This window comes from Crocodylus porosus, unplaced genomic scaffold (assembly GCF_001723895.1).
Source record: "Crocodylus porosus isolate Cpor-Errol unplaced genomic scaffold, CroPor_comp1, whole genome shotgun sequence".
NCBI classification, from domain to species: Eukaryota; Metazoa; Chordata; order Crocodylia; family Crocodylidae; genus Crocodylus; species Crocodylus porosus.
Window position 1 is genome coordinate 13,116,779 of NW_017728921.1, and position 11,810 is coordinate 13,128,588.

The window sequence follows — 11,810 nt, forward strand, 5'->3', positions numbered from 1 at the left end:
GCAGAAGGGAATTGGTGAGGCTCTACTCACCAAGGCACCCCTGGGGTTCACAAGAAATAATGGCCATAAGCTAGCAGAGAGCAGATTTAGACTGGACATTAGGAAGAACTTCTTCACAGTTAGTGGCCAAGGTCTGGAACAGGCTCCCAAGGGAGGTGGTGCTCTCCCCTACCCTGGGGGTCTTCAAGAGGAGGTGAGACAGACATCTGGTTGGGGTCCTCTGAGCCCAGCACTCTTTCCTGCCTATACAGGGGGTCAGACTCAATGATCTATTGTTTTGATTTGCAAATTACAGAGACCATTACCCTAAAAGACATGAAATGCCAATTTATGAAGCACATTTTAAATCAACTGGTTTCTGGACAAGGACACATACTGGTATTGAAGAAACGGTTTCACGCTAGTTTAGTCAGGCTCCATTTTACAAAATAACTTGTTAACATGAGAATGCACTGCTTTAGGTATAATCCTTGTGGTCCTGTTAGGTATAACCATTTACAACAGACAAAATGAGAGAATTGTGCAGTGATTTCAAGCAGTATCTCCCGCCTCCAACTTGAAACTCTTGGGAAAAAAAAAAAAAGTTTCATTGCCTTGGGAAATCTTCAACTCCTTCAAGCCAGCTACATAAAGTCAGTGTTTCTAATATTGCTGGCTTCATGACATCTAACTTGCTCTATAATTTGTTATTCTTCATACATCACATTAAAAGGCAAAATATTTTCTTATTATCAGACTCCCAACTATATTAAAAGAATAGCAAAATAGTAGATATGCCACTTGCATAGAAAACATCTGTTTTCACCATGATGCCCAGGCCTCTAAAACTGTTGGGAGGCTTTCTTCCCTTCTCCTCCTGCCTCTGGAGAGGATCCAGGCAATGAGCAATTCCAGCACACCAGAGTAAAGCCCAGCTACAGAATAATGGTTTAATATTTGATATCAACAAATTCAGTATTTATGACTTTGCTATTGGCAAAAGTGTAGCCACGCTAATGCATTAATCTGGGTTAAAACAAGCTTTGTTTGATAATATCTACAACAAAAAGAAAAGAAGAAACAGAGCTCCCAGTTATATCCATATAAGAGGGATGTGTGGGTGTGTATTAGTTATAGGTAAGGTCAAGCTATAAACAAAATGCTCACCCCCCATAAACAGCGATAAACTATGACTTTAAACATAAAGCACAGGCCAGTTTGGCAGTAAGTGTTGCCATATTCTATTAGCAATTAATTATAGGACAGCAATCTGTGATTAATGAAATATACCATCTGGATATAAAAGCGGCAAACAGGGATTAATGTAACGTGCACAATGCTGAAGCCTACTTATCTTGAGTTCATTATCACCACCAAAGTCTGGAGGCACCCAAAATGCCTTTCCCATTGGCAAGAAGGTTTGCTTTCAACTACATCTAAGCTTTCTTCAACTTGCCTGAGGATCTATTAAGTGGTCAATTAGGCCACATGAAACAACAAGGTTTCTGTGGGAGAGGTAGAGCATGCATCTTGTCATTCCTCAGTTCAATTCTGTGAAGCAGCTAAATTAACTCCAGGGGATTTTTCTTACTGTAACTTGAATTACCTATGCTTGAGACTGACCCAAGGCTAGGCAATTAATTACAGTTTTATCTGGCATTGCTTGGAGGAAGAAATATAGGACAGACCTAGAAGCTGCATCACTCCTTTTCATTCCTTACTCTTGTTCGCTTTAACTGAATAAGCACTTCAAGCTTTCAGATGATCAACTAACTGTAGCTCCATAATAATGCTGCCAAGTTAGAAGTGCCCTTCTCCCTGGCCTCAGGCTAGGCACACATCTATCAGCTCAGAACAAAGAACAATAAATCCATTCTTGCCTCCAAAAGTTTGGCATTGATTTCACTGGTGTAACATACCATTCAGATTTTTTGGCTTCTAAATTATATATTCAAAAGAAACTTAGTTATATAGTTTAGACAGATATAGTCATATATGCAATTCATGTTCTGCTGGTAGTTACTCTGATCACAGAAGGAAGTAACCATCTAATACCTGTCCCACAATTGTAGGGAGAAGGGTAGACTAGGTGACCACAGAATTCTGAAATGGCTGCAATTTCAAACCAACTTGTGTTTTGAATGGTGGCATCCCTAGAGGATAATATTATCCAGAGACCAAGTGAAATGGTACGCAGGGTGTTAGGAGCAATCTCTCTAAAATTATGCAGATTTATAAAGGATGCACGTACCATTTAGTGCATAGTTTTCAAAACATGGACAGCAGTTAAACTAACATTCTGTAAAGGATGCTAAGCAAATAAAAATGCTTTAGGATAGCCAAGCATAGACCAGATGAAGCCCAGTTTCTAATTCAGGCAGGAATTTTTTTGCTCCTTTTTTAATGCTCTGTCTGTATGTCCCAAATCCTTGAACTCTATGTTAGGGGCAGAGGGGAAAACCTGACTACCAATATCAACTGTCCCTATGGATCATCCACAGATGCAGCCAGTGTGCAAAAATAACTTTCATGAGATTAGTTATTTTGACTTTTCAAGCTAGATGCATGATTAGCATTCAAATAACACAGTGAAGGTTGCATTAAAAATAGCTAGAGATGGGTTTATTCTACACGCACACACTTAGTCCATATCTCCTAATGGTAAAGAGGAAAAAAAAAGTTGCTCCAAAAATAAAAGTGATTGCTGAAACTATCAAAGATAGAAAGACATGCATTTTAAGTTTTCCCTAGTTTAGACTGAGGAATTAAGATGCAGAGCTTTGATTCCTGCTGTCTCTTTACAAAGTCATACCATTTATGGCAGTTTTTCCACCTATAAAATGGGTAAAAATGTTACTTACAGAACTTTGGAGTTCAGCAATTGAACTTTGTCACCTATTACCCTAAGTATAGTCTTTAAGAACTGAAACATGCTGCAAAGTTTGTTCAACTGTGCTTAGATCTGTTACCTGGAAAGGCCCTCAGAGGCATCATTGAGTGCTAGGTGCAAACCCCAGTAGAGTTATGGGAGATACCGCTGCTTGTCGGACTAGTGCTGGCAGCACCTAGGGGAGTAATGCCCCTTACAGCTCTCCTCATGGCCTAGTGCTGCTAAATCCCATCACCACTGGACTAAATCCCAGGTGAATTTGGCAGCACCTAGCCATGAGCTGACCCCAACTCCCAACCCTCCTCCCATGCCACTAAACTCCCATCACTAGCACCCCCTTTAACTCAGCACCTGGGGTTCATGCCCCAGTCACCCACCACTAGTTACACTACAGAAGCCCCCACCATTTTATCCATTTCCCTCTCCCAACCACAGAAAAGAATATATATATTCTTCCACGTGAATGTATTCCAGCAGCGTCTCGAAAGAAAAGCAAAGTACACAGGACTTGTTAGTGCCTCACATGAGATAAGGGAACAGAATCCACCATTATTAGCTAAGATAAGGCCAAGTTACATTCTAATATAAATCACCTTTCAGACTCTGGTTGACAGCCTTTTTATCTTAGACACTACTTGTCATGAGTCACTTTGTAAAAAATTGTAAACCCAAAATAAAACCACCACAATACTTTCCTGTCCTGAGAAAGACGTCTCTAGAATGATAAAAATAAATACATTTTCAGAGCAACTGGCAGTGTGAAAACTGACACCTTGACTATTTTCATCTGGATGGCCTTGGCCAGAATCAGTCCATTTATCTCTCCAACTGAAAAGGAGGAGGAAAAGCCTGCCATAAAATGATTTTTTTCAGAAAATGTAAACAAAGACGGAGAGCTATTCCAAATCTATTTGCAGCGGCACGCGGCTGTCTTCAGCACCATCTCACATAGGCAGGCACTTTCAGTAGCTCAGTTCTAGAGCTGCAGAGCTCCCCCCAACTCAGCTGCACGTTAAACATCTTCATTTGGCATTTTTCAAAACCAGACTTGTCTTCCCAACAGAATTACACCATTTTAAAACCACCACCCCATTTTTTGGTAGTTAAATCCATGCAACTGCATTAGATACTTGTAAGCTTTTATTGTTACCAGCAATTTTAAAGAGGCAAGCTAAACTGATATACTGCCTTTAAACCAATACAGGCTGTACTGTTAAAAGGTGCGACTTCATGCAACCTTGATTTCACTTGATGCAACTATGTTCAAATAAATATGTAATGCAGGTTTGAGGCTACTTTCATGAGAGCTAGCCAAGAACTTTGGCAGGACTGGTTTTAATTAGAAAAATGCATTTGTCCAAACCTCAAATCATTACCAAATGATTTAAAATGTATTGTGCATGGTCCATATAACCCAAGGATAAGACTCACTAAATCTATCCTCCTATATCAGGGGTGGGTAAAATGTGGCCTGGGGGCCAGATGCTGCCCACCAGGCCATTCTATCCCGCCTGCAGGAACCCCCCCAAAATTAAGAAAATAAATATTTATCTGCCCCTGGCTGCTTTTCATGTGGCTCTCGATGGCTTGCCAAAACTAAGTAAGCAACCCTCTGCCCGAAATAACTGCCCGCTTCTGTCCTATATCTAAGGCCCAGATTGAGAGTTTTACGGCCTCAGCTAGAAACCAGCTCTTGAGCTCACAGTATATAGCAGTGCACTTGCAGCTCTAGATAACTCCTGGTTCCAGTTTGGGTGCAACTAAAGGGCATACAAGGATTAAAGCACATTAAGGATCTATACTTCCCACCCCAAAAGGGATAAGTTTAATGCTTAACATTTAAATGGTCTACTCAGAAGTTTTACTTTAGATGCAGACACACGACATTTATCACAGAGTAAATTCATTTTACTCCATAACAGAAGTGGAGAGGACATGATGCACAGCCTTGCACCACTAAGTCACTCCACTGACAAAGTTACTCCCCCAGAAGGTAAACAAAACCCCGCTATAAACCTAACAGTATGTAACGGTGCTCACTTCTCCAGTCAATTTAATCCTGGGGCACACTTCTGTTCAGTGCAAACCCTCACCATGCAATAGCTGCCAGGCATAGTAATGCAACCTATACAGAGTAGCCAGCTTGGCAGCAATTCTTTATAACAGACTAAATTTACACCAAAATAAAATTCAAGGTAAATTACTATTGCAATTGTCATGTGTCTGTATACTCGGTTTCAAGATATGGTAAGTAGGGCAGAAATCAGAGATGAGACCTTCCAGAGGGAAGCCATGTCATTGAGGTAAAATAAGAGGATATAATCAGCATGATTGTTTTGAAACCAAAAACAGGTGAAACGCACATTTTTTACACAGTCCTGGAATTTCAAGACAAATCTTAAATATAGACAGTTGAAAAGTCCCACGGCTGAACCGATGCCATCTTCACAGGTTAGTCTAAGCTGTATAGATTGAACTTATATGCAAGTGAACAGACATTTACTTTTGATTCTGGAAATGCAACCACATGTCTGCAGTGGCCCAGGTCAGAAGCCAGGAGACACTAGAGCACATCCCTGCTCCACTGGATCAGACAGCTTGAGCCAAGGCTAGCCCGCCCACCCAGCAAGGACCTGGGGGGGGGGGGGGGTTTCAAAGAGGTGCAAAGTATCCTAGGATGCTGGGGGACTGTGAGTTCACTTGAATCTGGAGGGGATCTGGGACAGAAGTTCAATAAACCAATTTAACCTAAAATCAGTTAAATCTGATACTACGTTCATCCCAGTTTATCTTGAACCGGTTTCAGCCATTTTGAAAAAGTGGTTCATCTGCATTGAACTTCTGTTGTGTTACAAATTTGAACCAGTTTCTGATCACTTATACTGGTTTATGTGTAATTTCTGTCCGTAGCCAAAAAGTAGCTGGTTTACGATAGTACTTTAGGCTTTGCTGCACATGTACATGACATCCCTTCTCCTTCCAGCATCCTTGATGCCTCTTCACTTTCAGCTTTACCATTTCTCACATGCAAACAACACTACTTGCTATTCAATAGCAACAGCTCCAAGTCTGTAGGTGGACTACTATGCTTTAGCCTGTGATTAACAGCATTTTTTAAATAGATGTAGCCTAAACATGGATGCTGCCCTAAAGACAGTAAATTAAAAATGGAGCTTTTAAAGCTAATTCAATCAATATCCCTGGTGCTCTAAAAAGTACACGCTTAACAACATGCTGAGACCAATTGCTGAGAAGTTTTACTGGTCACAAAATAGCAACATTTGAAGATACAAGGGTGGTGGTTGATCTGGCTTGTAGCAACAGCAGCTTCTTCTAAGTAGTTGGCTCTTCTTTGTGAACAGGGACCCTTGGAGCTCACCGCAGCTGCATTGTGTAGGACCTGGACGTTGTGTCTCATGGCTAGACATCAGGAGGCGCTACTTCACAGTCAGGGCGGCTAGGGTCTGGAACCAGCTTCCAAGAGAAGTGGTGCTGGCTCCTACCCTGGGGGTCTTTAAGAGGAGGTTAGATGAACATCTTGCTGGGGTCATTTGACCCCAGTATTCTTTCCTGCCATGGCAGGGGGCCGGACTAGATGATCTGCTCAGGTCCCTTCCGACCCTACAAACTATGAAACTATGAAAAAAAAACAGTTTTTGGTCATATACCTAATCTAAAATTGTAATCCATTAATCATTTTAGGTAGATAAGAATATTCAAACAGCATGTTTCCTCCCAAAGTTTTAAAGGAAGCCAAATTACTGAAATGGTAGGATCGGAGTTTGTTGAAATGCTAAACCAGCTTTGCATAATAATTGAAACCTCGTCTGCTGGTGCAGTTTATTTCATTTCAGTTTCTCAACTTTGAGCTAGGATAGTTGGAGAAACTAAATTGGAAAAAAAATTCTGGGGGGATTGGGGGGGAAGGGGGAAGAGACTGCATTTCTTCTTCCAATCTACAAATAAAAATGAGGTGTGAAAGGACGAGATCCATTAGCTCTGAAATCAAGTTCATTATGACAAGAAACAATTAACTACACATGAAAAATTTTAACATATCCGCTTGAAATGCCAGACGTGTTTCAATTAGAGGTGCTGAATATGCAAGGAAAAATAAAAAGGTACTTATTTAAACTGAAGAAAGTTACAATACCATTTTTGTGCATTTAATTGAATCCTAATTTCCATCCAAATACAGCTGGACACAGATCATGAGAAAAAAATAAAATCGATTCAGTAATTTAAATGGATTATTCAACTTTTTATTGTAATATAACAAGGACCCTGTGTGCTGAAGTGTTGGCTTGCATATGCTAAACTGTATAATTGCTTAAATAACTAAAGGAGATATTGTATCCTCCTGTTAGCAAAATAGTACCAAACTATAGGTACACTTTTGAATCTACCTCTTTAGATAAAGAACTAATGCAACAACAGATTAAAATGAAAGTTGCTTACGTCAAAGTTTCCTGCCTGCTGAGATAAACAAATCCTTCAGCAAACTCTGCTTTCCAAAATCCCCTCCCCACCAACTCTCAGTCACTTTTTCTGCCTTCTTTTCATTCCTACCATGACCTCCTATTCCTTGGCACACCTATGTAGTCCTCAAGCCTACTTCCTGTAGGTTGATGATGTTAAGGGTTCCCCAGCATCACCACCTATATTTTAATTGCAACTCCAGAATGTCCATGGAATACACTTACAACTGCATCCCAGTTACCTCCTTTGAATAGGAAACTTAACTTCACTGTTTATTAAATGAATTCTTTCCCTGAAGAAAACAAGCGGCGCACTTTATTTACTTCATTTAAGTAGCAGTATGCTCAAGTTTTGTTGTATAAAATACCGCCGTGTCCCATGACTTAATAGCCACCATTTCTTCAAGGTCTTCCTGGACATGCCTTAGAAGTGCTGGCTCTCAGCGTATTACCAGGAACAGAATATTGGCAGTACCAGTTTTTTAGAATCAGAAACGTGATGAATCCTATTCAGTGCAAGAACTCCAAGCTCCTCGTATTCTCTGCATTTCATAGACATTCATAGACATTTGGGCTGGAAGGGACCCCAGAAGAAGGTGCACCTCACACTTTCAGAACGTTGTGTTACTTGCAGTCGTGGAAGGTGTAGCTACCAGACAAAAGTCATTAAGTTCAAATTGCCCAATGCTAGAAACTGTTGTAAACAGCATAATTTACAATAAAAACCAGATAAGAAAACCATTCTATTGACTACATCATCATAATTCACTGAATGCATTTTTGTGTAGAATATAGTTTAGTTGTTTAAACACAGTTGTGCAATAGAGTTACTGGAACAAATCTGGTTCTTTTGATGAATACTCTTAGATTTACATCTTTGATCAGCTTGTGGTCAGATGCATAACACCCCAACATTCATGAAAAATAATTAAGCTATATTCTCTAGAGAGAGAGTTAGAGAGGCGTTTTCATTTTGTTTTGTTTTTTTAAATGATGGATAGAATATGAAATTACTTATAAAACATTAGATCCCTTTTGGCAGGCTTCTGTTTATTTTAGTAAAACTACATATCAAAGAATTTAAGGAAAACAGTGCAATATTCAGCAGCATTTCTAGGTAACAATCTTGATTACTAAATAATTTAACTCTCCAGCAGAGCTAAAAGGGGTTAAAACCCCCCATTAGTTCACAAATGGTTAGCTGGAAAAAAAAAAAAATCCATAATGGAATCTGCCTGAATTAAAGCATAAAAGTACTACTGATGAACAGTACCGTGAAATAAAGCTATTGCCAACATCCACATTGGTAGCAATTAAAGACCATTTGAAATCTAAACAATCTGTCATTTAGGAAAATTGTGGGGTGGGGTGGGGAGGGGAGAAGGATAGGAGGAGGGGTTAAAAATAAAAGCAAATTATTACAAAGAATTACACCAGCGTTCACATAAAAAAAAAAAAAAAAATCTACAGTTCATCTAGTGGAACACATTCACACATGACATGCCCTGAACCTGCGAGCACTTACAGCCGTGAGAAATCCTTATTTTCATGTACTGCGTTTTTCACAGAAGGTATTCACAAGTGTTTGGAGGGCCCAGCTTTCCTCCAAACCATTTTATATTTAATAAAATGACTGATGTATAGTAGATGGCATAGAATATTCTAATTTTCTGCATTTGACCAATGTTCACTGTTCAGTTCTTAATGTTAAATGACTCAAGACCCTGAATATTAGTTTCCTCTGACTAGGGTAGTACAGAACAATATTTAATATCTGGCATAAGCCACTAACTGAAGCTTACATAGTGTGAATACCTACCTGAAGATCTGAAAGTTACAAATAAGGAAAAGAAATGAACATTTGAGCAAAGTGATTTAGAGCCAGTTCCTTAGCTGATGTTACTCAAAGTTCCACTGAAGTCAATGGAGCGATGCCTGTGTACACCTAGGGAAGAACTACTCCATAAAAACAACCACCTCAGCCTTGTAGCAGTGTTACAAAAACTAGCACATAACACACTACACTGCTTGAAAAAAATAAATAAATAAAAATGGAAACTGGCAAAAAGTCATTCATTAAAACTATCCTCATTTACCCAAGCCACTTGCTTGTATTCCAAGGTAAACATTAAAAAGTGAGCTGAAGACAAAAATCAGCGATTAACACAAATCTGTCTGTACTCGAGTAACTGTTGTTCAGCAATGAGAAACCTGATGTCCTGTCCAGTCAACTTTCTCGCTACTGTTGTTATCTTGAACTGGATGGAAAAGAATACGAAAGACACACTTGAAGTATTTTCCAGACTGACAGCTAGGCTGTTACAATTAAAAAGAGGTTGCTACTAACATGGCTCAAGTAACGAGAATTAATTTTAGGTGTGTAAAACCCAAAGGAAAGCATTTCTTTTCACTTTTTTTTTTAGAGGAAAATAAACGACTTTATTCTCCCATAGTAAAAGATAAAGAAAAATAAAAGATACTTCCTCTTAGCATGGACAATGAAGCAAAACAAATGTTAAATAAATGTTTGACCAAAAAGTCCTCCTCCATCACTCAAAGTTTGTAGCACTGCATCTAAAGTCTAATGAAAGCAAACTCTCAGACCAGTGGAGAGAGACTCCCTATGACTAACAAAGGAGGACTGCACCCAAAAGCTTGCTAAGAACAACTTTTTTCCAACTACTCAGTTGGTTTAATAAAAGATATCACCTCTACCAAAAGAACCTTGCCTGCCTATGTCCTTAGATCAACACGGCTACAACTGAACACCCAGCACACTAAGAGTAATATTCACATTCCCGTATACTTGTTTCTCATGACAGGGAAACAGATGATGAGAGCATTATTTAAAGTTGTTGGGTTTTTGCTGTTGTTGTTTTGTTTTGTTTTTAAATGTTCTCTGATTTTCACAAGACTGACAACAAGCTTTCCCATCCTAGACCCTCAAACCCAGCACACTAATGACAGAGACTGGAGTTAAGGTAGCCCAAAGAACTACAAGAGACTTCTTCAGAGAAGTCACAAAGTTTAATCTCAAATATTTGAATCAAGTGTAACATGAGCCAACTTTCTGTCTCATCAGTCTGTGCAAACCACCTATGAGCAGATGCCCAAGTGAAGAATGACACTTCTCTAAAAAGTACCAGTATTAGAGACTGTATGCAATGTAAACATACACATAGGAGGTATATATATTTATACATACATTTTATAGTGCATACACACACACTTTACATTTATACTGTATAGTATACACATACATAGAGGAAGTAAAGTAGAAAACCTGGCAACTCTTAATGAAAACCATTTATGAGACCAAATTCAAGCCAGATCTATTTACCAACAGCAGTTCTTCCAAATTTTTTTTTAAAAGGCCGAAAGCTAGAAAATACGCCAACATCTAAACCTTGTTCCACAATCCTCCATGAAGATTACTCCAAAAGGCTACATGGCCTGATATTAAGCCTCATACCCCCGCCAATCCAAGCACGACACAACTACAGACTCCCACTACTGTCAGCAGCAGTATATTTAACTTTCCTGGGCTCACTTTAAAGATTCAGCCATGGCAAAAAGAAAAAACCCAACCAGTAGACAGTTTCAAAATACAAGGCTCTGCGAATATTATGACCCGGGTAACGGAGTATTCAGAGAACATTTTAAAAGACAAAAATCTCACGCACACTTTTGAACACAGCAACTCAACCCCAGCCCGGGTCACCCCTCTCCTGCGAGCAGAGCCGTGTCCCTGCAACCTGCTTCCCCGGCGTCTAGGTAACTTGAGAGAGGAAACAAAGCTGGAAGCAGACCCCTCTCCCATGCGAACAGAGGCGCCGGGGAGCTGCACACCGGTATCCTCAGAGCATAATTTTGCGTTGAACAGGGAAGGGGAAAAGGGGGAGCACAGTTCCCCCCCACCAGGCAAACTTCATCCTGGCTCCTGCAGCTCAGAAGAGCAGCTCTATGAAGAGAGGCACAAACCACCACCCTGCACAGGGCCAGGAGGGCTGCCTTCCCCTTCATCCCAAGCACAAGGCAGAAACCCACTAGAGTCCAGGCACAAAAAAAAGCCCCAATCCTCCCCCAGACGAGCCGCGACTCGGGGCGGTAAAACCCAGGCAGGGATGCGGCAGGGCGGGGGTGCCTGCCTGATGCCCACGCTCCGGCGGAGGGGGCTGCTTGGCCGTGAAATGGTGGCTCCCACCATGGGAAGCGTTTGTGCAAAGCCAAGCCGGCGGGGAAGGAGCCGGGCCAGCAGCGCCGGGGCCTGGAGGAGCCGCCCGGCCTCCCCCAGGCCCCGCGGTACTTACGTGAAAACAAAAAATAAAGTAGTCGAGCCCACTAACAAGGCAGCTGCGGTGGAGACGGGGATGTATTTGGTAGGTTTAAACCTCTTTCCAGTGCTGCTGGGCATCCTGTGGCTTACACATCCCTGGGTAGGTGCGATGCGTGAGGCGCGGCGG

At 40.7% G+C, this 11,810-nt stretch overlaps 1 protein-coding gene across 1 annotated transcript in view; it reads right to left on the reverse strand.

The window, feature by feature from the left end:
• The window catches only part of ZDHHC8 (zinc finger DHHC-type containing 8), a 178,856-nt gene extending 167,046 nt beyond the window's left edge, over positions 1–11,810 (reverse strand). The window contains exon 1 of the mRNA XM_019539017.1: positions 11,658–11,810. Within this exon, the coding sequence (XP_019394562.1) occupies positions 11,658–11,761 (104 nt within the window). The 5' untranslated portion in view covers positions 11,762–11,810. The remainder of the gene's footprint in view (positions 1–11,657) is intronic.